This window comes from Oncorhynchus tshawytscha, linkage group LG10, assembly GCF_018296145.1.
Source record: "Oncorhynchus tshawytscha isolate Ot180627B linkage group LG10, Otsh_v2.0, whole genome shotgun sequence".
Taxonomy (NCBI): domain Eukaryota; kingdom Metazoa; phylum Chordata; class Actinopteri; order Salmoniformes; family Salmonidae; genus Oncorhynchus; species Oncorhynchus tshawytscha.
The window spans coordinates 17661801-17687798 of NC_056438.1; the positions used below are offsets into that span (position 1 = coordinate 17661801).

General features: G+C 42.0%; 1 protein-coding gene across 1 annotated transcript in view; it reads right to left on the reverse strand.

Moving 5' to 3' along the window:
- Positions 1-3078: 3078 nt before the first annotated feature.
- LOC112259891 (protein TEX261) overlaps positions 3079-25998 on the reverse strand; it is a 28684-nt gene continuing 5764 nt past the window's right edge. The window contains exons 2-6 of the mRNA XM_024434570.2: positions 22848-22927; positions 22353-22506; positions 22100-22167; positions 21490-21592; positions 3079-4231 (exon numbers count right to left, since the gene is read on the reverse strand). Coding sequence (XP_024290338.1) covers positions 4116-4231; positions 21490-21592; positions 22100-22167; positions 22353-22506; positions 22848-22927 — 521 coding nt within the window. The 3' untranslated portion in view covers positions 3079-4115. The remainder of the gene's footprint in view (positions 4232-21489; positions 21593-22099; positions 22168-22352; positions 22507-22847; positions 22928-25998) is intronic.

Sequence of the window (25998 nt, forward strand, 5' to 3'; positions counted from 1 at the left end):
GAGGAGCTGAAGCCTGGCCACTACTGACGAAGGAGAAGAAAGAGGTAGAAGTTGCCCCTAATCACTGAACTGGAGTCAGATATCTTTCATCCCTCTAATGGTTAAAGCTAAGATGGGTAATCTGATCCTAGATCTGTCGTTGAAGATATCCTTTACCTGGATGGGTTGAGAGATCCACTTCCTGCTAGTCTTACACTACTATAACGGAGAGACACGTCACAAAACATCACAGGAAATCGGGTTAACATATTTTTTTGAATTAACATATCATGAGTTTTATTCAAGGGTGTGATATTTGAGACACATTACTGGTGGCATTAATACCGTAGACCGGAGTTTCCCAAACTCGGTCCCCGGGACCCCAAGGGGTACATTTTTTTTTGCCCTAGCACTACACAGCTGATTCAAATAATAAATGAATCATCAAGCTTTGATCATTTGAATCAGCTGTGTAGTGTTAGGGCAAAAAAAACAAATGTTCACCCCTTGGGGTCCCGAGGACAGAGTTGGGGAAACGCTGCTGTAGATTCTTTGTTCAATAGAATTGCCATAAAGATTATGTCAGGCAGTACAAGGACTTCCAGAGCTAACAAAGGGTACCAATAGGTTGTTTATGAATATGTATGTTGTTGAATACAGGAGACCGTTCATTCCGGGCTCCCTAAAGACAATGTTCCAGTATCTCTCTACACCACACACTGTTATCCCTATGAAGCGCTGTTGTGTCATTGTGTCATTGTAAGTGTGATAACTCGTTCCCCCATGTCACACAGGCTATGCATGAGTGGAACTACAGCTCTGAGTTCACCAGTCTCCAGTCACTTTTTGGAGCTCCTCAGTCTCCTGTGTGAGGGTAAGGGAGCGGTGCAGGGGTGGTGGCGGGGTGAAGGAAGGGGTGACAGAGGGGTGAGATCGCTGTGACCTGGGTCACCTGTCACAAACAGAGGCCCGGTCTCTTGATGAAACTCCCTCAGGGTCTAGACTGGGTCTCCAGGTGAGAGCTAGACAAGAGAAGGTAGGGGGTGGAGGGGGAGCTGTGGTTGTCCTCTTACACACACAGTTCCTGAGAAGCACTTCACACCTCTGGGATGGCATATTCTGACCTCTGCTTGACCTTTCACCCCTCTGTAACTGCTGCTAGCCCAAGAAGCTCATACACAGACAGAAAGCTCATACACAGACAGAAAGCTCATACACAGACAGAAAGCTCATACAGACAGAAAGCTCATACACAGACAGAAAGCTCATACACAGACAGAAAGCTCATACACAGACAGAAAGATCATACACAGACAGAAAGCTCATACACAGACAGAAAGCTCATACACAGACAGAAAGCTCATACACAGACAGAAAGCTCATACACAGACAGAAAGCTCATACACAGACAGAAAGCTCATACACAGACAGAAAGCTCATACACAGACAGAAAGCTCATACACAGACAGAAAGCTCATACACAGACAGTAAGCTCATACACAGACAGAAAGCTCATACACAGACAGTAAGCACACAATGCTCAGTGCCTTGTGGTAGCAGGGGTAGTGTTCAGTTCAGTAGTCCAATAAGAACACTCCTTTCTCGTTTTCTGTTTCAACGCGTTTCCCAATGCATACCTTCTGAACACAACCCGGCAATGCCCTTCATCTGCAAAATGCTGAACATTCGATCCAGCCAATCACATATCACAAACCATGTACAGTGCTTTCAGAAAGTATTCATACCCCTTGACTTATTTCATATTTTGTTGTTACAGCCTGAATTCAAAATGGATTTAATCAAACAATTATCTCAACAATTTACACAAAATACCCCATAATGACTAAGTGAAAATGTTTTGAGATATTTCAGCTAATTTATTGAAAATGAAATACAGAAATATCAAATTTACATAAGTATTCCCACCGCTGAGTCAATACATGTTATAATCACCTTTGGCAACGAATACAGCTGAGTCTTTCTGGGTAAGTCTCTAAGAGCTTTGCACACCTGGATTATACCATATTCTTTTTTAAATTCTTCAAGTTGTCAAGTTGGTTGTTGATCATTGCTAGACAGCCATTTTCAGGTCTTGCCATAGATTTTCAAGCAGATTTAAGTCAAAACTGTAACTAGGCCACTCAGGAACATTCACTGTTATTTTGGTAAGCTACTCCAGTGTATATTTGGCCTTGTGTTTTAGGTCATTGTCCTGCTGAAAGGTGAATTAGTCTCCCAGTGACAGACTGAACCAGGTCTTCTTCTAGGATTTTGCTTGTGTTTAGCTGTATTTATCCCCAAAAACACCCTAGTCCTTGCCGATGACAAGCATAGCCGTAACATGATGCAGCCACCATCATGCTTGAAAATATGAAGAGTGGTACTCAGTGTTGTGTTGTATTTGCCCCAAACATAACACTTTGCCACATTTTTTGCAGTATACACTAGTGCCTTATTGCCAATAGGATGCACATTTTGGAATATGTGTATTCTGTACAGGCTTCCTTTCCACTCTGTCAATTGGGTTAGTATTGAGGAGTAACTACAATGTTGTCGTTCCTTCCTCAGTTTTCTATCACAGCCATTAAACTCTGTAACCGTCTTAAAGTCACCATTGGCCTAATGGTGAAATCCCTGAGAGGTTTCCTCTCCGGTAACTGAGTTAGGAAGGATGCATGTATCGTTGTAGTGACTGGGTGTAAAAGTCACTGCTCAACTGACAGACCTTACGGATAATCGTATGTGTGGGGTAGAGATAGGCGTAGAGGTATTGTTAAATACTATTATTGCACACAGAGTGAGTCCATGCAACTTGTGTGATTTGTTAAGCACATTTTTAGTCTGTAACTTATTTAGGTTTGCCATAACAAAAGGGGTTGAATACTTATTTCAGCTTTCACTTTTATTACATTTGTAAAACATCTCAAAAGCTAATTCCAAATCTCTATTTAACCCATTTTAAATCTTGGCTGCAAAATGACAAAATGTGTAAAAAGTCAAGGGGTGTGAATATTTTCTGAAAGCACTGTACCCTGCCTCACAGCTAATCCGTCTTATACCATGCAACTTCCATACAACCAATCAGTGATGAGTCTCACACCATGTACTGCCTCTTTAATAATCACATTATCAGTTCCTTCCTCTAAACACACCCAGATTCAGCCATAACAGGCATACAGAAATCATTGCACAAGTATTTGTGGGAATGTTTGTTTGTTCAGTTTTTTCTATCAATTGATATCCCCCCCCCCAAAAAAATCACTTATATTATTTAAGCTTTTTTTCTTTTTAAACAGTTCAAGAGAATAAGTAATTTTATAACGATGAAGTCAATGAATGGGGAACAGTGAAGAAACAAAAAAATGCATTCCTATGGGTCCACGTACAAACATTGGGTTATAGGCGACCCCATACTTGCAGGGAGTTAACGGCCCAGCACACAACACAAGATAAGGGTTGCGTCCCAAATGGTACCCTATTTCCTACATAGTGCACTACTTTTGACCTGAGTCCCATGTAGGAAATAGGGTGCCATTTGGACTCATTCAAGAGATCCTATCTGGCTTCGTTTTACGCCAACCTTGTTCTCATTCTCCCTTCCAACCTGACTTCTCCACTTAGCTGTTATTCATTAGGCACCAAACAGAAGAAAACTGACTATAAACAGAGAGGGAACAACATGAACTTGTCCAATAAGAAACGCTCGTTTCCATTTTGCACTAATGAATACGGCCCAGACGACTCACACCAGCACGTAGTTTCCTTAACAAACCTTTATAAAACAGAACAGAAGAGTGTTGGAGTAGAGCCTACAGAGGCTTTTACTGTAGCTGGAAAACAGGAGCCAGAGAGGGAGGGAGAAGTCTTCAGTTGTTCACAGACCGACATGGATACCCTATATAGTGTACTAATATATATATATATATATATCGGACACAGAGAGAGTAAGAGAGATGTACCAGTCCTGTAAAACGCACTGCTGCTAGTCCGTAGTAATAGTGGGAGCTCTCATCTGCTCTGCTACGATGCACTCTCCTTCCTCCTCCTCCTCCTTTTCTTCCCTCCTCCGCCACCTCTCCTTTAGTCCCTTCCCAAATCTACCGTCGTACCCCCCACCCAAACCCCCAGGTAGAGCATTAGTACATCTTCTGTCGACTAGGCAACACCGCCTCCTTGAGGAATGAGAAGATGAGCAGGATTCCGGACCGCTTGCCCCTCTTGCCCTTGGTGAAGTAATTTGAGACCACGTCATCTAGAGAGGGTGAGAAATAAAAAAATAAAAAAGGTAATTAAATAACTGACCATCAATTCACTTTGTGAAAATGACAATATCTTTCAATCCTGGCACACCTGAATCAACTAATCCAGTCTTTTTAGCTAGCATTCCACTCGTGTCATTTGCCAAAGAGACTGGCATTTCGGCAATCTGAATGTTCAATATGCAACTGGGTTTAAGGTGCAGTTGCTGATTGGTATTTGGAAACAACAACATTTGGCGCAATAGAGTTAGAAAGTTAAGAACAACAATAAAAACTTCCATTATGAAGTGCTTGTGAGAAGTGTCAATGCAAGATCATGTTGTTCAAAGTGGCTAGAGAGGACTCCATAATGAGAGAGTAATAATGATACAGAAAATATTAGCCTACAAGGTTCAATTCAAATACGGTTTGCTTCAGTTGCATGCCAAGAATGAGGAAAGAAACTGGCACCTGTCGCCATTCCTCGCAACATTGCCTTCGGAAAGTATTCAGACCCCTTTGACTTTTTCCATATTTTGTTACAGCCTTACTCTAAAACAGATTACATAGTATTTTTTCCTCAGCAATCTACACACAATACCGCAGAATTTTTTTTAAATATCACATTGACATTAGTATTCAAACCCTTTGCTATAAGACTCGAAATTGAGCCTCCAGGTGCATCCTGTTTCCATTCTACAACTTCATTACTGCCCACTGCACTGAAGATCGGAAACACTGTCACCACTGATAAATCCACAATAATTGAGAATTTCAACAAGCATTTTTCAACGGCTGGCCATGCTTTCCACCTGGCTACCCCTACCCCTGTCAACAGCACTGCACCCCCCCGCAGGCAAATAACCCAAGCCTTCCCAATTTCTCCTTCTCCCAAATCCAGTCAGCTGATGTTCTGAAAGAGCTGCAAAATCTGGACCCCTACAAATCAGCCGGGCTAGACAATCTGGACCCTTTCTTTCTAAAAATGATCTGCCAAAATTGTTGCCACCCCAATTACTAGCCTGTTCAACCTCTCTTTCGTGTCATCTGAGATTCCCAAAGATTGGAAAGCAGCTGCGGTCATTCCCCTCTTCAAAGGGGGGGACACTCTTGACCCTAAACTGCTACAGACCTATATCTATCCTACCCTGCCTTTCTAAGGTCTTCGAAAGCCAAGTCAACAAACAGATTACCGACCATTTCGAATCTCACCATACCCTCTCTGCTATGCAATCTGGTTTCAGAGCTGGTCATGGGTGCACCTCAGCCACGCTCAAGGTCCTAAACGATATCTTAACCGCCATCGATAAGAAACATTAGTGTGCAGCCGTATTCATTGATCTGGCCAGGGCTTTCGACTCTGTCAATCACCACATCCTCATCGGCAGACTCGACAGCCTTGATTTCTCAAATGATTGCCTCGCCTGGTTCACCAACTACTTCTCTGATAGAGTTCAGTGTGTCAAATCGGAGGGTCTGCTGTCCGGACCTCTGGCAGTCTCTATGGGGGTGCCACAGGGTTCAATTCTTGGACCGACTCTCTTCTCTGTATACATCAATGATGTCGCTCTTGCTGCTGGTGAGTCTCTGATCCACCTCTACGCAGACGACACCATTCTGTATACTTCTGGCCCTTCTTTGGACACTGTGTTAACAACCCTCCAGGCAAGCTTCAATGCCATACAACTCTCCTTCCGTGGCCTCCAATTGCTCTTAAATACAAGTAAAACTAAATGCATGCTCTTCAACCGATCGTAGCCTCCAATACCCTACTCAACAAATTGGATGCAGTCTATCAGAGTGCGCTCCAGCAGGTATATATACCTCAGGGAGGTGACCAAGAACCAAATGGTCACTCTGACAGAGCTCCAGAGTTCTTCTGTGGAGATGGTTGTCCTTTTGGGAGGTTCTCCCATCTCTGCACCACTACACCAATCAGGCCTTTAATGATAGAGTGGCCAGACGGACGCCACTCCTAAAGGCACCTAAATACTCTCAGACCATGAGAAACATTCTCTCTAAGCACACAGCCAAGAGAACGCAGGAGTGGCTTCGGGACAAGTCTCAATGTCCTTGAGTGGCCCAGCCAGAGCCCGGACAGAGCTCCCTATCCCAGTCTGCTGTCCCCACATGCTTTAAGATGGCCACCATTGTTCCTATACCAAAGGCAAAGATAACTGAACTAAATGACTATCGCCCTGTAGCACTCACTTCTTTCATCATGAAGTGCTTTGAGAGACTAGTCAAGGATCATATCACCTCCACCTTACCTGCCACCCTAGACCCACTTCAGTTTGCATACCGCCCCAACAGGTCCACAGACGATGCAATCACCATCACACTAGAGGTCGACCGATTAATCGGAATGGCCGATTAATTAGGACCGATTTCAAGTTTTCATAACAATCGTAAATTGGCATTTTTGGACACCGATCATGGCTGATTACATTGCACCCCACGAGGAGACTGCGTGGCAGGCTGACTACCTGTTATGCGAGTGCAGCAAGAAGCCAAGGTAAGGTGCTAGCTAGCATTAAACGTATCTTATAAAAAACAATCAATCTTAACATAATCACTAGTTAACTACACATGGTTGACGATATTACTAGTTTATCTAGCTTGTCCTGCGTTGCATATAGTCGATGCAGTGCCTGTTAATTTATCATTGAATTACAGCCTACTTCGCCCAACGGGTGGTTTAACAAGCGCATTCACACAAAAAAGCACTGCCGTTCCACCAATGTACCTAACCATAAACATCAATGCCTTTCTTAAAATCAATACACAAGTATATCTTTTTAAACCTGCATATTTAGTTAATATTGCCTGCTAACATTCATTTATTTTAACTAGAGAAATTGTGTCACTTCTCTTGCGCTCTGTGCAACAGAGTCAGGGTATACGCAGCAGTTTGGGTGTGAAGACAATTTCTTCCTAACAAAGACTTTCAACTTCATCAAACGGGGGATGATTTAACAAAAACTAATTTGTGAAAAAAAAGCACAATCGTTGCATGAATGTACCTAACCATAAACATCAATGTCTTTCTTGAAATCAATACACAGATATTTTTAAACCTGCATATTTAGTTAAAAGAAATTCATGTTAGCAGGCAATATTAAACTATGGAAATTGTGTCACTTCTCTTGCATTCATTGCACGCAGTGTCAGGGTATATGCAACCGTTTGGGCCACCTGGCTCGTTGCAAACTAATTTGCCAGAATTTTACGTAATTATGACATAACATTGATGGTTGTGCAATGTAACAGCAATATTTAGACTTATGGTTGCCACCCGTTAGATAAAATACGGAATGGTTCCATATTTCACTGAAAGAATAAACGTTTTGTTTTCGAAATTATAGTTTCTGGATTTGACCATATTATTATTTATTTATTTATTTTTACCTTTATTTTACTAGGCAAGTCAGTTAAGAACAAATTCTTATTTACAATGATGGCCTAGGAACAGTGGGTTGACTGCCTGTTCAGGGGCAGAACAACAGATTTGTACCTTGTCAGCTCGGGGTTTGAACTTGCAACCTTCCGGTTACTAGTCCAATGCTCTAACCACTACCACTAGTCCAATGCTCTAACCACTATGCTCTAGGCTACCCTGCCGCCCCGAGCTTGTATTTCTGTGTGTTATTATATTATAATGAGGTCTATGATTTGATAGAGCAGTCTGACTGAGCGGTGGTAGGCATATTGAATATTGAAGACTCATGTTCAAAGGAACCACCAGCTTTCATATGTTCTCATGTTCTGAGCAAGGAACTTAAAAGTTAGCTTTTTTACATGGCACATATTGCACTTTTACTTTCTTCTCCAACACTATGTTTTTGCATTATTTAAACCAAATTGAACATGTTTCATTATTTATTTGAGACTAAATAGATTTTATTGATGTATTATATTAAGTTAAAATAGGTGTTCATTGTTCATTCAGTATTGTTGTAATTGTCATTATTACACACACACACACACACACACACACACACACACACACACACACACACACAAAAATGGTCCGATTAATCGGTATCGGCTTTTTTTTGGTCCTCCGATAATTTGTTTTGGTGTTGAAAAATCATAAAATCGGTCGACCTCTACTGCACACTGCCCTATCCCATCTGGATCAGAGGAATACCTATGTAAGAATGATGTTCATTGACGACAGCTCAGCATTCAACAACATAGTACCCTCCAAGCTCATCATTAAGCTTAAGACCCTGGGTCTCAACCCCGCCCTGTGCAATTGGGTCCTGGCCTTTCTGACGGGCCGCCCCCCAGGTGATGAAGGTAGGAAACAACATCTCCACTTCGCTGATCCTCAATACTGGGGCCCCACAAGGGTGCATGCTCAGCCCCCTCCTGTACTCCCTGTTCACCCATGACTGCGTGGCCATGCACGCCTTCAACTCAATCATCAAGTTCGCAGACGACACAACATTAGTGGGCTTGATTACCAACAACGACGAGACAGTCTACAGGGAGGAGGTGAGGGCACTCGGAGAGTGGTGTCAGGAAAACAACCTCTCACTCAAATGTATTTTACCCTTATTGGAATGTATAAGGCCACCTTCCACCAAAAGTGTGTTTTTTGATCAGTTTAATAACATGCTTAGGGAATGTGATTTTGGGAAAGAGGTCATCTTAATGGGAGATTTTAACAGTAATTATGAAGACAAGTCTGTAGGAAAACCCTCAAACGGATCACTAATACCTTTGACCTTACACAGCTAGTTAAAGGGCCAACCAGGGTGACTTGTTGCTCTAAAACACAGATTGATTTGGTGTTCAGTAATAAACCAGAGAGTGACTAAATCATTCAATATGGTTACTGGGCTATCTGATCATAATCTGACACTTATAGCCAGAAAGCTGTCTAAGAGCAGGTTTAACCTCTACTGTTAGAAAGCCGGATCAACTAAGAATACCTAAGAGTGAATTAAACTATTTTGAAAACGCAATTAAGGGAATTAACTGGAATGACCTCTTGTCCTATACAGACATGGAAGCTGATTGGATTGTGGATAGAAAAACCTGACTGACTACAATAAATGGTTTCCTAAAGAAAATCAAATCCAAACCTGGCCAAAAGAGCACTCTTCCTTGGCTAAATGGAGAAATCTGGAAATTGATGAAAGAACGAGATTATGCTCTAAAAATAGCCCTAAGATCCAAATTAGAGCATGACAGACGTAGGTTTACCATGTTGAGAAATAAGGTGATGAAGGAAATCGGACAGGCCAAGGCAAACTTTATTAACATAATTGGTGAAGCAAAGGGAAATTCTAAATTGATCTGGGAGAATCTAAAAAAGTTAACAGGGAAAGACCATAGTAACACTGCAAAAATACTAGAAATCATGGTGAATAACAAACACAGGATGCAGTCGAAATAGCAATAGCCTTCAATTCCTACTTTATTGACTCTGTCAGGGTACTGACACAGAACCCCTCCACTGGTTTCTTGGGCTCAGTGCTAGAGAATGACACTCAACCTGTCTTCATCATAAGGGAGGTTTCTGAGTCAAAGGTGAACAAGGTGATTAGCTCACTAAAGAACTCTACCTTGGGCTGGACTCTACCATTCTTAAAAACTACAAAGAGTCACTCATTGGATCCATTACTAAGGTCACCAACACATCTATTGGTCTCGGGTGTTTCCAAGGGTATGGAAGTCGGCCATTATAACGGCCATCTTTAAATCGGGCGACCCTGCTGACTCGAGTAACTACAGGCCCATTAGTATACTACCTGTGGTGTCAAAGGTTGTTGAAAAGGTTGTTGAAAAGTGTGTAACAACTGATTGCCCACCTCAACAACAGCCCCTTCACATTACACCCCTTGCAGTTTGGCATCAGAGCAAAACACTCCACAGAAACGGCCAACTGCTTTCTTCTGGAACATGTGAAGTCCAAGCTGGACAAAGGGGGCGTTGTTGGGGCTGTGTTTCTGGACCTAAGGAAGGCTTTTGATACTGTTAACCATGAGATTCTCATCACAAAATTGTCGAAGACCATCATACCTTAAAAGGCAGAACTCAGTGTGCCAGAGTGAGCAATGAGCTGTCGCCCACTCTTAGCTATGATGTGGGTGTGCCCCAAGGGTCAATACTGGGGCCCCTCCTGTTCAGCCTAATGATCTGCCTTCTGTCTGTACTGGGTTTGAAGTTAAAATGTATGCAGATGATACAGTGCTATATGTGCATGCAAAGAGCAAACAACAAGCTGCACAAGAACTCAGTACTGTAATGGTCCAGGTTACAAAGTGGCTCAGTGACTTGTGTTGGCATCTCAATGTGAAAAAAACTGTTTGCATGTTCTTCACAAAGAGGGCAACAGATGCTACTGAGCCAGATGTCGATGTGTCAGGGGAGAAGCTCCAGGTGGTATCTGATTTTAAGTACCTTGGCATCATACTTGATTCCAATTTCTCTTTTAAAAAGCATGTGAAAAAGGAAGCCCAATAGCCATCATCACTGTTACATCCTCAGAAAGCATGAGCTCCTGAGTTGGGAAAATCTTGTGCAATACACCAACGCATGTCTTGTATTCAAGATCCTAAATGGCCTGGCTCCCCCTCTACTCTGTATTTTTGTTAAACAGAAAACCCAAACATATGGCAGCAGATCCACAAGGTCTGCCACAAGAGGTGACTGTATAGTTCCCTTAAGGAAAAGCACCTTTAGTAAATCTGCTTTCTCTGTGAGAGCTTCCAATGTCTGGAATACACTGCCAGACACACACACATAACTGCACCACTTATCACACTTTCACAAAATGTATGAATACATGGCTAAAGGTCAATCAGATAGGTATCACTAGTCACTTTAAATAATGCCACTTTAATAATGTCTACATATCCTACATTACTCATCTCATATGTATATACTGTATTTCATACCATCTACTGCATCTTGCCTATGCCACATGGTCATCGCTCATCCATATATTTATATGTACATATTCTTATTCCATCCCTTACATTTGTACATACAAGGTAGTTGTTGTGAATTTGTTAGATTACTTGTTAGATATTACCGCACCGTCGGAAGCATTCTGCTACACTTGCATTAACATCTGCTAACCATGTGTGTGGCAAATAACATTGGATTTGATTTTGATTTGAACCCGATCGAACATCTCTGGAGTGATCTGAAAATAGCTGTGCCGCAACATTCCCCATCTAACCTGACAGAGCTTGAGAGGATATGCCAAGAGGAATGGGAGAAACTCCCCAAATACATGTCTGCCATGCTGTGCCAAGACTCGAGGCTGTAATCGCTGCCAAAGGTGCTTCAACAAAGTACTGAGTAAAGGGTCTGAATGCTTATGTAAATGTCATATTTCCATTGTTTGTTTTTTTACAAACATTTCTAAATACCCATTTTTGCTTTGTCATTATGTGGCATTGTGTGTAGATTGATGAGGGGGGGGAAACAACATTTAATCCATTTTAGAATAAGGCTGTAACGTAACAAAATGTGGAAAAAGTCAAGTGGTTTGAATACACAGTATGCTGGTCATCATGACTTGCTGACATTTTATTTTATTATGCTAATTTCTGTTCTATTATTAGTCCCTCCTCTCTTAAGAGATGGAGTCCAGACAGGCTATTTTAGGAAACCTTCTGAATGGACATAGGCTTAGAAAGAATTAGCGAACTCGCACACACACCCTAAATGGACCCATCAATCCCATCTTCTCCGGACAAGCTTTTTTCCGGATGCCCCAAACAATCGGAAAGGGGATTCAGAGAAAATGACTTTACCCCAGTCCTCAGCATTCTAATCCCTGTACCTTTTGCAGAATATCAGTCTGTCCCTGATGTTTTTCCTGGAGAGAAGTGGCTTCTTTGCTGCCCTTCTTGACACCAGGCCATCCTCCAAAAGTCTTTGCCTCACTGTGCGTGCAGATGCACTCACACCTGCCTGCTGCCATTCCTGAGCAAGCTCTGTACTGGTGGTGCCCCAATCCCGCAGCTGAATCAACTTTAGGAGACGGTCCAGGCCCTTGCTGGACTTTCTTGGGCGCCCTGAAGCCTTCTTCACAACAATTGAACCGCTTTCCTTGACTTTCTTGATGATCCGATAAATGGTTGATTTAGGTGCAATCTTACTGGCAGCAATGTCCTTGCCTGTGAAGCCCTTTTTGTGCAAAGCAATGATGACAGCACATGTTTCCTTGCAGGTAACCATGATTAACAGAGGAAGAACAATGATTCCAAGCACCACCCTACTTTTGAAGCTTCCAGTCTGTTATTTGAACTCAATCAGCATGCCAGAGTGATATCCAGCCTTGTCCTCGTCAACACTCACACCTGTGTTAACAAGAGAATCACTGACATGTCAGCTGGTCCTTTTGTGGCAGGGCTGAAATGCAGTGGAAATGTTTTTGGGGGATTCAGTTCATTTGCATGGCAAAGAGGGACCTTGTAATTAATTGCAATTCATCTGATCACTCTTCATAACATTCTGGAGTATATGCAAATTGCCATCATACAAACTGAGGCAGCAAACTTTATGAAAATTAATATGTGTCATTCTAAACCTATGGCCACGACTGTAGACGATAAAAGGCTACACTGGTCACTCGTGCGTGGCTGCCAAATGTATAGGTGTCCCCATAGGCCAAATATAACAATTGAGAGAACGTGATCATAATCATTATTTTAGCTATCCACAGTAGACTTCACTCCTAATGAAAAGGCCCTCCAGTGTACTTGCACTTGATATGCATTTATGGATGAGAAAATGAACTTGCCATTTTCAAAAAGGAGATCAGTGGGGAATTGGGGATTCCCTGCTTTGCTATCGGTTGCCTACATCAACAGCCAGGGTTTCATTAAATAGGCCTCGGCACTATAAAGGGTTCGATACTACGAACAAATGTGACTGTTAGACTTGGTAGTGCAACACAGATTTTTTTTCGAATTGTTCAAAAGGGTGCCAGTGAATTTCTCTTACCTGGTCACGTTATTTTTGGGTTAGACAATTTGCTTAATTTGTTTTATTATCATCATGATTTATTCAAACAGTAATGTGCAATTGGCCAAAAATAAGGCAACTTTCTAAAGAGGCAACAACGGCACGGGAATGCCCTTCTGTGTGTGTCGGGGCTCCACATACAGGGCTGCCCGGTTTTGGAAACCCTCCGGGCCTGTCGATCATCCCCGTCAGGTGCGCGCTTGCGCCAGTGAAAGAAAAATATTGTAATAATGCTATTTTTAATCTAGGCTATACAATTGATTTCAAAAAACGGATTGATTCCTGGAGCCGTTTGTTCGTTATCTCGATTATTTATCACACGCGCGCTGCACACATACAGTGCCTTCAGGAAGTATTCATACCGCTTGACTTATTCCACATTTTCTTGTGTTACAGCCTGAATTCAAAATGGATTGCATTGATCCCCCCCCCTCACAGATCGACACACAATACCCCATAATTACAAAAGTTAAAACATGTTTTTAGAAATGTTGGTCCACATTTTGCCCACATATTTTAGAATGTAAAAATAAATGTCAATGTATAATTCCATTGCGTAGGCCTATTAATGGTAATGCATATTTTGTTGCATACATTGAGGTGATTATATATTTTTACCTATAGGCTATTACAACAATTAAATATAAAAATGTAGATCCTTGAAAATTGCAACTAAGTGCTTGAGTCCTACATTTTCAGGCTACTTGCTCAGCTCGCAAATGAAAGAAAATCACCTGTTACTGAAATTATGCACGGATCATTAACTTTCCTGTGAGATATGGACCCTGCCAGTACTTTTTTTTCTCCATTCTAGCCTGTAGCTTTCAGTTGGCACTGACCCGGTGTGCCACTGGCAAATATATTTGAATGTCGAGCCCTGCTGTGTGCGGTGCGAGTAGGCCCTATATGTCTACCACTTTGTGTATCAATTAGCGATGCTAATGAAAATCACATGCTACTGTTCTTGTCTATTCATTTTCTGTATTGTTTCATGTTTTGTGTGGACCCCAGGAAGCGTAGCTGCTGCTTTTGCAACAGCTAATGGGGATCCTAATAAAATACAAAATAATTGTCTTCGGGTAGATGGAAAGGTAATTTTGCACTTTATTTTAAAATTCCACATTTTATTAAACTTCACGCATTTGGCCATGTCCAACTTCAATTCATTGGCACAAAATGTGTCAGACCCCCAAAAAATGTGCTCTGGTGGTGGCCTAAATTCACCCTAGTAGATTAGGCCTAATGTATATGCTAGCATACAAATGGTGGATTAATTAGCCCTAATCCACCTATGAATTAACTTCTAATTTACACTCCAGTCTTCACTGTTCCCTTCTAGCACAATTCACACATCTCCGCTGGCATCTCTACTGGCCTCTCCCTCTTCCATCCTCTGTATTCCTCTCATAGCTGTTGAACCAGTAGCCTAGCCCAATGCGTGTCCCAGAAGTAGCAATATAGCTTGCTAATTTATTTTGAAAAAAAAATATTTAAAAAATCTTTGCGATCACATTGGCTGGTGGTAAAAATGCAAGAAACGGGAATCCTCGTGTTCTCCCTAAACCCAAAGTTATAATGAAATATATAACATCAGAATGCCCAACGTTAGAATGTTTCCAATCAAATGTATGAATAAAGTTAATATTTTCCTATCAGTCTAATTTGCAAAATCATTGTGAATGGATGATAGCTGTGAGTGTTATCGAATCAGGATCAAATCCTGCTCAATATCATTAATTAAAGAATGTTCATCTTTGAAGATTGCCGAAAGGCCAGTTTCTTTGGCAAATGGCAGGAGCGGAATGTAATAGTTGAACAAGGATGGCAACCAGGCTACATTGGTACTGGGCTAGAACAAAAATGTAAGACAACCTCGTTGGTCCAACCTTAAGGTGAACAGTATTAAAACTACTTAGGGCTAGGCCCCTTTTTTCTCCATTTCCTGTCTGAATGATGTGCCCAAGGTAAACTGCCTGTAGCTCAGGCCCTGAAGCCAGGATAAGCACATAATTAGTACCATTGGAAAGAAAACAAGAAGTGTGTAGAAATGTTAAAATAACTTAGGAGAATATAACACAATAGAAACAGTTGAAGTCGGAGGTTTATATACACCTTAGCCAAACACATTTAAACTCAGTGTTTCACAATTCCTGACATTTAATCCTAGTAAACATTCCCTGTCTTAGGTCAGTTAGGATCACCACTTTATTTTAAGAATGTGAAATATCAGAATAATAGTAGAGGGAATAATTTATTTAAGCTTTTATTTCTTTCATCACATTCCCAGTGGGTCAGAAGTGTAAATATACTCAATTAGTATTTGGTAGCTTTGCCTTTAAATTGTTTTGCTTGGGTCAAACGTTTCAGGTAGCCTTCCACAAGCTTACCACAATAAGTTGGGTGAATTCTGGCCCATTCCTCCTGACAGAGCTGGTGTAACTGAGCCAGGTTTGTAGGCATCCTTGCTTGCACATGCTTTTTCAGTTATGCTCACAGATTTTCTATGGAATTGAGGTCAGGGCTTTGTGATGGCCACTCCAATACCTTGACTTTGTTGCCATTTTGCCGCATCTTTGAAAGTATGCTTGGGGTCATTGTCCATTTGGAAGACTCCATTTGCGACCAAGCTTTAACTTCCTGACTGATGTCTTGAGATGTTGCTTCAATATATCCACATAATTTTCCTCCCTCAGGATGCCATCTATTTTGTGAAGTGCACCAGTTCCACCTGCAGCAAAGCACCCCACAACATGATGCTGCCACCCCCACAACATGATGCTGCCACCCCCGTGCTTCATGGTTGGGATGAAGTTCTTCGGCTTGCAAGCATCCCCCTTTTCCTCCAAACATAACAATGGTCATTATAGCCAAACAGTTCTATTTTCATCAGACCGGAGGACATTTCGCCAAAAAGTACAATCTTTGTCCCTATGTACAGATGCAAACCGTAGTCTGGCTTTTTTATGGCGGTTTTGGAGCAGTGGCTTCTTCCTCGCTGAGCGGCCTTTCAGGTTATGTTGATATAGGACTCGTTTTACTGTGGATATAGATACTTTTTACCGGTTTCCTCCAGCATCTTCACAAGGTCCTTTGCTGTTGTTCTGGGATTGTTTTGCACTTTTCAGACAAAAGTACATTCATCTCTAGGAGACAGAACGCATCTCCTTCCTGAGCGGTATGACGGCTGCGGGGTCCCATGGTGTTTATACTTGCGTACTATTGTTTGTACAGATGAACGCGGTACCTTCAGGCGTTTGGAAATTGCTTCCAAGGATGAACCAGACTTGAGGTCTACAGTTTCTCTCTGAGGTCTTGGCTGATTTTCTCATTATGTCGCGCAAAGAGGCACTGAGTTTGAAGGTAGGCCTTGAAATACATCCACAGGTACACCAATTGACTCAAATTATGTCAATTAGCCTATCAGAAGCTTCTAAAGCCATGACATCATTTTCTGAAATTGTGTAAGCTGTTTAAAGGCACAGTCAACTTGGTGTATGTAAACTTCTGACCAACTGGAATTGTGATACAGTGAATTATAAGTGAAATAATCTGTCTGGAAACAATTGTTGGAAAAATGACTTGCGTCATGCACAAAGTAGATGTCCTAACTGACTTGCCAAAACTATAGTTTGTTAACAAGAAATTTGTGGAGTGGTTGAAAAACGAGTTTTAATGACTCCAACCTAAGTGTATTTAAATTTACAACTTCAACTGTATGGTAGGAGAAAATCCAAAGAAAAACCAACCAGAATTTTTTTTTGAGAGAGACCATCCTCTTAGAAATGCCATACTGAAAATTAGCTCCCTGGGTGCAATTCCTAAGGCTTCCACGGGGTGTCTATGTTCAAGGTTTCAAGCTTGTAACATTTTTAGTAGAAGGACACAGTCTTGGAAATTCATGTTCGCGCGCGCCATGAAGACATTACGCACCTGCTAAAATCGGTTTCCTATTGAACATACTTCTTTCCAAAATAAATATTAGTTTGATTACATTTTAGGGTATCTGAGGAGCAAATAGAAATGGATTTTGACTTGTAGAAACAAAATTTAGGGGTAGATTTTTGGATTCCTTTCTCTGCAAGTTGAATGAGTGGATTACTCAAATCAATGGCGCCAATTAAACTGACTTTTTGGGCTATAAAGAAGGATTTTATCTAACAAAACGACACTACATGTTATAGCTGGGACCCTTTGGAAGACAAGTCAGTGGAAGATTTTCAAAAAGTAAGTGAATATTTAATCGTTATATGTGAATCTATGAAACCTGTGCCCGTGGAAAAATATTTTGATGAGGGGAGCTGTCCTCAAACAATCACATGGCATGTTTTCTCTGTAATAGCTACTGTAAATCAGAAAGTGCAGTTAGATTAACAAGAATTTAAGCTTTCAGCCGATATAAAGACACTTTTATACGTACCTACATTTTTAAAATCCATAATATTTATTATTATTTATTTGAATTGCGCGCCCTCCAGTTTCAACGGAAGTTGTCCCACTAGCGGGACACCAATCCTTAATTAAGACGACTTGGTTGGTTCAACCATAAGGTGAACCCAATTGAGTGCTGACGTAATTTCCTGTCACAACTTGTGGACTTGTTTACGTGTTGCTGTCTGTTTTGTTGCTGGAAAAGTCCAGACCCACTCCAAAAGGCTTTCGGAGGCATCGACTCAGTGAGTTTTGTCCAACATGTCTCTGGACCTACTTACTGCCGTGTCATACTCTGGACCTAGTGTTGTCCTGTGGAATAAATATTGTGGATCTTGATGTTTTTCCTCATAGTCCTTGAGTATTGGGCCACCATTTTATTATGTTCACAATCGCAACAAATAATCTGCTCAGACCCCAACCAAGGATCATCAAAAGCTGTGCTATAAATTCTCAGACAACCAAAAGATTCCTAGATGCCCTTCCAGACTCCCTCCACCTAGCCAAGGACGTCAGAGTACAACAATTGGTTAACCACCTAACTGAGGAACTTAATTTAACCTTGCGTAATACCCTAGATGCAGTCGCACCCCTAAAAACTAAAAACATTTGTCATAAAAAACTAGCTCCCTGGTATACAGAAAATACACGAGCCCTGAAGCAAGCTTAGAGAAAATTGGAACGGAAATGGCGCTACACCAAACTGGAAGTCTTCCGATTAGCTTGGAAAGACAGTACCGTACAGTCTCGAAGAGCCCTCACTGCTGCTCGATCATCCTATTTTTCCAACTTAATTGAGAATAAGAACAATCCAAAATGTATTTTTGATACTGTCGCAAAGCTAAGTAAAAAGCAGCATTACCCTAGTGGATGGCTTTCACTTCAGCAGTGATAAATTCATGAACTTCTTTGACGAAAAGATTGTGATCATTAGACAGAAAATTACAGACTTCTCTTTAAATCTGTGTATTCCTCCAAAGCTCAGTTGTCCCGAGTCTGGACAACACTGCCAGGACCTAGGATGAAGGGAGAGACTCAAGTTCTTTTAATCCTATATCTCTTGACACATTCATGAAAATACTCATGGCCTCTAAAACTTCAAGTTGCATATTAGATCCTATTCCAACTAAACTACCGAAAGAGCTGCTTCCTGTGCTTGGCCCTCCTATGTTGAACATAAATGGCTCCCTATCCAGCAGATGTGTACCAAACTCACTAAAAGTGGAAGTAATAAAGCCTCTCTTGAAAAAGCAAAACCTTGACCCAGAAAATGTACCATATTATTTAGTTTTTTTTTTTAAATATTTTTTTATTATTATTATTTTTTAAATCGGCCTATATCAAATCTCCCATTCCTCTTAAAGATTTTACAAAAAGCTGTTGCACAGCAACTCACTGCCTTCCTGAAGACAAACAATGTATATGAAACGTTTCAGTCTGGTATTAGACCCCATTATACCATTGAGACTGCACTCGAAAGTGGTAAATTACCTTTTAAAGGCGTCAAGGCTCTGCATCATTTTAATGACCAAGGCTCTGCATCTGTCCTCGTGCTCCTAGACCTTGGTGCTGCTTTTGATACCATCGATCACCACATTCTTTTGGAGAGATTGGAAACCCAAATTGGTCTACACGGACAAGTTCTGGCCTTGTTTAGATATTATCTGTCGGAAAGATATCAGTGTCTCTGGATGGTTTATCCTCTGACAAATCAACTAAATTTCGGTGTTCCTCAAGGTTCCGTTTAAGGACCTCTATTGTTTCCACTATATATTTTACCTCTTGGTAATGTCATTCGGAAAAATAATGTTAACTTTCACTGCTATGCGGATGATACACAGCTGTACATTTCAATGAAACATGGTGAAGCCCCAAAATTGCCCTCCCTGGAAGCCTGTGTTTCAGACATAAGGAAGTAGATGGCGGCACATTTTGTTATTTTAAACTCGGACAAAACAGAGATGCTAGTTCTAGGTCCCAAGAAACAAAGGGATCTTCTGTTGGATCTGACAATTAATCTTGATGGTTGTACAGTCATATCAAATAAAACTGTAAAGGACCTTGGCGTTACTCTGGACCCTGATCTCGCTTTTGACGAACATATCAAGACTGTTTCAAGGACAGCTTTTTAAAATCTATGTAACATTGCAAAAATCTTTAAACTTTCTGTCCAAAAATGCAGAAATGCATTTACCTTCCAGCTACCCGGATAAAGCACTAAATAAACTTCAGTTAGTGCTAAACACGGCTTCTAGAATCTTGACTAAAACCAAAAAATGTGATCATATTACTCCAGTGCTAGCCTCACTACACTGGCTTCCTGTTAAGGCTAAGGATGATTTCAAGGTTTTACTGCTAACCTACCAAGCATTACATGGGCTTGCTCCTACCTATCTTTCTGATTTGGTCCTGACGTACATACCTACACATACACTATGGTCACAAGACGCAGGCCTCCTTATTGTCCCTGGAATTTCTAAGAAAACAGCTGGAGGCAGGGCTTTCTCCTATAGAGCTCAATTTTTATGGAATGGTCTGCCTATCCATGTCAGAGACGCAGATTCGGTCTCAACCTTTAAGTCTTTATTGAAGACTCATCTCTTCAGTAGGTCATATGAGTGTAGTCTGGCCCAGGGGTGTGAAGGTGAAAGGAAAAGCACTAGAGCGACAAACCACCCTAGCTGTCTCTGCCTGGCCAGTTCCCCTCTCTCCACTGGGATTCTCTGCCTCTAACCCTATTACGGGGGCTGAGTCACTGGCTTACTGGTGGTATTCCATGCGGTCCCTAGGAGGGGTGCGTCACTTGAGTCTCTGACGTGATCTTCCTGTCAGGGTTGGTGCCACCCTCTGGTTTATGCTGTGGGGAAAATCTTAGTGGGCTATACTCAGCCTTGTCTCTGGGTAGTAAGTTTGTGGTTGAAAATGTCTCCCTCTAGTGGTGTGGGGGCTGTGCTTTGGCAAAGTGCGTGGGGTTATATCCTGCTTGGTTGGCCCTGTCCGGAGGTAGTCAGACGGGGCCACAGTGTCTGCCGATCCCTCCTGTCTCAGCCTCCAGTAATTATACTCCAATAGTTTGTGTCGGGGGGATAGGGTCAGTCTGGAGTACTTATATCTGGAGTACTTCTCCGGTCTTATCCGGTGTCTTGTGAGAATTTAAGTAGGCTCCCACTAATTCTCTCTCTCTCTCTCCTCTCGGAGGACCTGAGCCCTAGGACCATGCCTTGGGAATACCTGACCTGATGACTCCTTGCTGTCCCCAGTCCACCTAGTCGTGCTGCTGCTCCAGTTTCAACTGTTCTGCCTGCAGCTATGAAACCCTGACCTGTTCACCGGACATGCTACCTTGTCTGGGACCTGCTGTTTTCGACTCTCTCCACCCCACCAGCTGTTTCTAACTCTGAATGATCGGCTATGAAAAGTCAACTGACATTTACTCCTGAGGTTACTCCTGTTGCACCCTTTACAACCACTGTGATTATTATCATCTGACCCTGCTGGTCATCTGTGAACGTTTGAACATTTTGATCGAGTTCTGTTATAATCTCCACCCGGCACAGCCAGAAGAGGACTGGTCACCCCTCAGAGCCGGGTTACTCTCTAGGTTTCTTCCTAGGTTCCTGCCTTTCTAGGTAGTTTTTCCTAGCCACCGTGCTTCTACAGGTGCGTTGCTTGCTGTTTGGGGTTTTGGGCTGGTTTCTGTATAGCACTTTGTGAATTCGACTGATGTAAAAAGGGCTTTATAAATACATTTGATTGATTACGACAACCTGGTTGGTCCAACCATAAGGTGAACAGTATTAAGACAACCTGGGTCGTCTAACCACAAGGTGAACAGTATCATAGAGCTCACCTCCTTGCTGCATGGTGGATGGAAGCACGTTCTCCCCAGCAGAGAGTGACACGAAGAACGAGAAGGGGATAATCCACAGACAGATGGTGAAGTACGCAAGGACCTTCAGGGATAGAAGAAGACGTAGAGGTGAGGAGAGAGGAGACATGGAGGGTGAGGAGAGAGGAGACATAAAGGGTGAGGAAAGAGGAGACATGGAGGGTGAGGAGACATGGAGGGTGAGGAGACATGGAGGGTGGGGAGGGAGGAGACACATGGGTACAAGGCAAGACCATGATTTCTTCCTAACCAGGTAAAACTCTGGGCCTTAGAGCTAACAACTAGGGCTGAGAGTTTTTTCTGGTCAGCTCCTAACTTCAGGTCCTAGGTAGTGATATATTGACTGTTAGTATAATAACTTGGTTTCTTGATTGACTGGCCGACCAACTAATCAGAGCTTTCTATTTCATAGCAACCATCTTTCCCTTGGTGAGGTATAAGCCATCTCCCTTCCATTGTGTCATGTGCTAAGTGAATACATTAATATGTACGCTGCAATACTTTGCTCATTGGAGCTCAGGAGTGATCAACACAGATTAGGCTTACCTTAGAGTGTGTGACCTAAGCTTACCTCTGAGAAGGGGTAATACTCTGCTGCAAAGTACTGGAAGGCCATGTAGTGGTTCAGCACCACCAATACTGTGAGAGAGAGAGAGACAGAGAGAGCGAGAGCGAGATGTTAAAACTACTGAACATGTATCAGATTGCGTGATCAGGTAAACACTATTGTCCCAGCATATTGTACATAGACGTCTATACATAGAGAAGCTATCCCCACTACACACTGGTTTCTGCCTCTGCAGCTGCCGGTCTCTGATGCTCACCACAGGAGAGGATGAAGTTAGGTGAGCTCAGCAGTATGTAAGGGAAGGTCTGCAGGAGGCCAAAGTACACCAGGTTGGTGAAGAGACCACAGCCCATCATCAGCCATGGGAAGCCTTCAAACAGGTACAGCCCCGACAGCACGCCTGTGGAGAACTAGAGAGGATGCATGCACAGAGCAATGGTTAGCTGCTAGTACTTCAAAACATCTGGACTGGGAGTCAAGCTTAAAGGACATAAGGGCCAGGGGTTTTCCCTGATCACATGATCTTGAAAAACTCAGGACCTTATAGGCTATAACTAGGATTTGGAGTTTCCCCTGGTCAGGTAAAGTGGTGACCAGGAAAAACTCCTAGTCCCTATTAAATGAGGGAATGGAGGGAGAGAGATTGGGTGGTGAGAGAGCTCCGTTTCCATGACATTCTAAATACAAGAGCTACTAGAGGAAATCATTTGCATTGTGTTCGAATTGATATCAGTCAAGAGACACTACTCACCAGTATCATGTACTTTATTATTCGACTAGTGGCAACTGTGTATTCTTCTATTAGTTCTGCCAAATAATACAGGCCAGCAGCTGGGGGAGGAGGAGAGACATACTAATAAATAACAAGAACAAACCAAATGCATTACCAGCTTGTCCATAGACAGGTTGGTTGTTTAGCAACAAAACCGCCACTTGTGCCACTATGAGGTAAAACAGACAGGGTTGGTTTGACTGGTAACATAAACTACATTAAGTCTCCGATGTTTATTGAAAACATAAATACATTTGCACAATGAGCACTTGTTGTCTCTCAAATACTTTGTTACAGTTATTGGTTAGCTAGCCAGCAAATTTTTGCCATCAGTAGAAACACCTCAAAACAAGACATGGTGTCAAGAACAAGATAAAACTAGATGAAATTAGACTCCTACAATTCCCCACATGGCAGCTTCTCGTCATGGTTGCTAGCTATCTGACCGTTTAGAATCACAACTCACGGACTTCTTCCCCATTTGAATAGTGCGCATCGTTTTGGTGACGTTGTCCGCTAACCCGTCTATAGACTGCACTGTACTGTAACATACGAGAGATGAGATCAATTGAGGAATAACACACACAACCCAAAATAACCCCTGAAAAACTGAAGGTAGCCTAGATAGAAGCAGAGATTTACTAACATGCTTCCAGAAGAGGCTACTTGAGGCAACGACACTATAATAAGTCAAAATATTTAGGTCAAAGAGAAGCTGGTGACAGATACACCCCAGGCAAGCACATGGGAGAACACTGCATCTCATCACGCAAGGCAAGGCACTCCCCCACTCGTCCGCCATTCTACACACAGACCACAGTTTTCCACTTGCGCCGGCTGTCGGCTGTACAGCTGGTTACACACTCATTTTCAGTCGGGTACTTTTTCCACTTAAATTAACTAAGTTACTTTTCAATTCTCAGGTCAGAAAAAAAGTCTGCCGAGCCCTCCAGCTAGAATGAACGATATGCATCTTCAAGCGATCTATTGATTGAACAGGTGCCTGTCAGTCAAAGTAAGCAATGACCGGGAAACAGTGCTGGTTACATGGGTGTATGTGTTGTGTACGATGTGGTTGCAGTCAAATTCCTTCACAGAGGGAGAAAGCATGATGCTCCTCCATAATCCATGCGAGTCAATTTGCACGTCCCATATAGTGTGGAAACGACGAGTCAAAATCCACTTAGCCTATTGTTTTCTGGCACATTGGAAGTGCTGGAGCATAGCCCCATTCATAGACCTTAACTACTTTGGTGCATCCTGACGATAGTATCTTCTGACAGGGGAAGATTTGTTAAGAGCCCCGACGATTGCACAAAAAATTTACATGCATCACTTGCGGTAATGTTTTGGAAAAATAAGGAACGTATTCATATCTGCAAGCAATAATTTTCAAAAGCCAAAAAGGTACATTGATACACCTTTATAGGGTTAGTGTTCCCACATGGCCATATCTCCATGTTACAGTGCTCGTTTACAGAAGACAGACAGTAGACATAGGCCATCACCTGCACCAATTAGCTATCTAGCGTGCTCCGAACACCTGTGTGTGAGCTGAGGAGGAAGCGCAGTTGGTCAGCTGGAGGCACACAGGATCTGTACAAAACTGCTACAATAATTGTATATTTTATTTGAAAGATTATTTTTCACTGAAATGAAAGACAAAGGTCATATCAGTATGTTTCCAAAACCGTTTAGAGAGCGATGATAATTGACGTTAAAAACAGTGTCAATAGTAGTTTACACAGAGCCAAATGTGGGCGAATGTAATGGCTGAAAACCCTACATTGGGCTCCCGAGTGGTGCAGCGGTCTAAGGCACTGCATCTCAGTGCAAGAGGCGTCGCTAGAGTCCCTGGTTCAAATCCAGGCTGTATCACATCCGGCCGTGATTGGGAGTCCCATTAGGGCAGCGCACAATTTGGCCCAGCGTCATCCAGGTTTGGCAGTCATTGCCCAGTTAAATAAAGGTGAAGTTAAAAGAAAAGAAAAATACATATAGAGATGGGTTTGAGAGAGCTAAGTCTTCATTTGATTGATGAACAGTAATTTTATTTATTTATTTAACCTTTAACTAGAAAAGTCAGTGAAGAACAGATTCTTATTTACAGAAGAGCAGCAAGCTTGACTAGTTTATAAATGGTGTCAAACTGACTGAATAAAGTCAATGTCATATCCTTGCCATTCATAAATCATACAACGTCGTTATATGTCCATGGTATCATATCGAGACAAGTAAACTAAAGATCTAAATTGTATTTTCGATATGAAGTCTACCAGGACTTGCCAGACCGTGACGTTAAAAGTGAGTGACTCGTCAGCAGCCTACCGAATCGCACAGGTAAGAAAGCCTTTCATTTGCTTCCCTAATTTGCATACTTGTAGGCTTTTTGGCAATTATCTGCAGATAAATTACGAAAACATTCAATGAAGATGGTGAATCGTCTTCACTGCAGGAACAATAGGTAGGCTAGTGGAGAGACAGGCTCACTCTGGTCCAAAACTTGATAAAAGAAAACAGACTGAATTGTTTTAAAAGCTAATGATACTGATATGGTATTTTCAAAGATATGGATCTAGGTCTACTGATTTAATCAAAGTGTTGACAATGGAGTGGTCAAATGCTGCTTTCTGTGTAGCAAAGCCCATGATTAACACCTGCGTCATTCTTCAATCTGAGAAAATGCCTCTTAAAACCTCTTAAAGCTCTGGACTTTTTTTTCAACATTTTGTTAAAAATCGCGCAAAATTTCAACGTCCTGCTACTCATGCCAGGAATATAGCACATGCATATGATTAGTATGTGTGGATAGAAAACACTCAAGTTTATAGAACTAGTTAAATCATGTCTGTGACTATAACAGAGCGTGAGGGGCAAGCAAAAGCACAAGGAAAACTGTTCACAAAAAAAAAAAATGAAATCCTTCCGCCAGTTGCCTGTATTGTCAATGGCAAGGGAAAATAGATAGCGATGAGGTTGCAATGCCTACAGCTTCCACACGATGTCGCCAGTACTGTCATTTGCTTCGAGGTTAATCCTTGGTCAGATGAGAAATAGGCACTTCCTGTCATCAAGTGCACATCTTGAACTTTTGAGAGAGAGAAAATGGAGCTTCATTTCAAGAACAGCT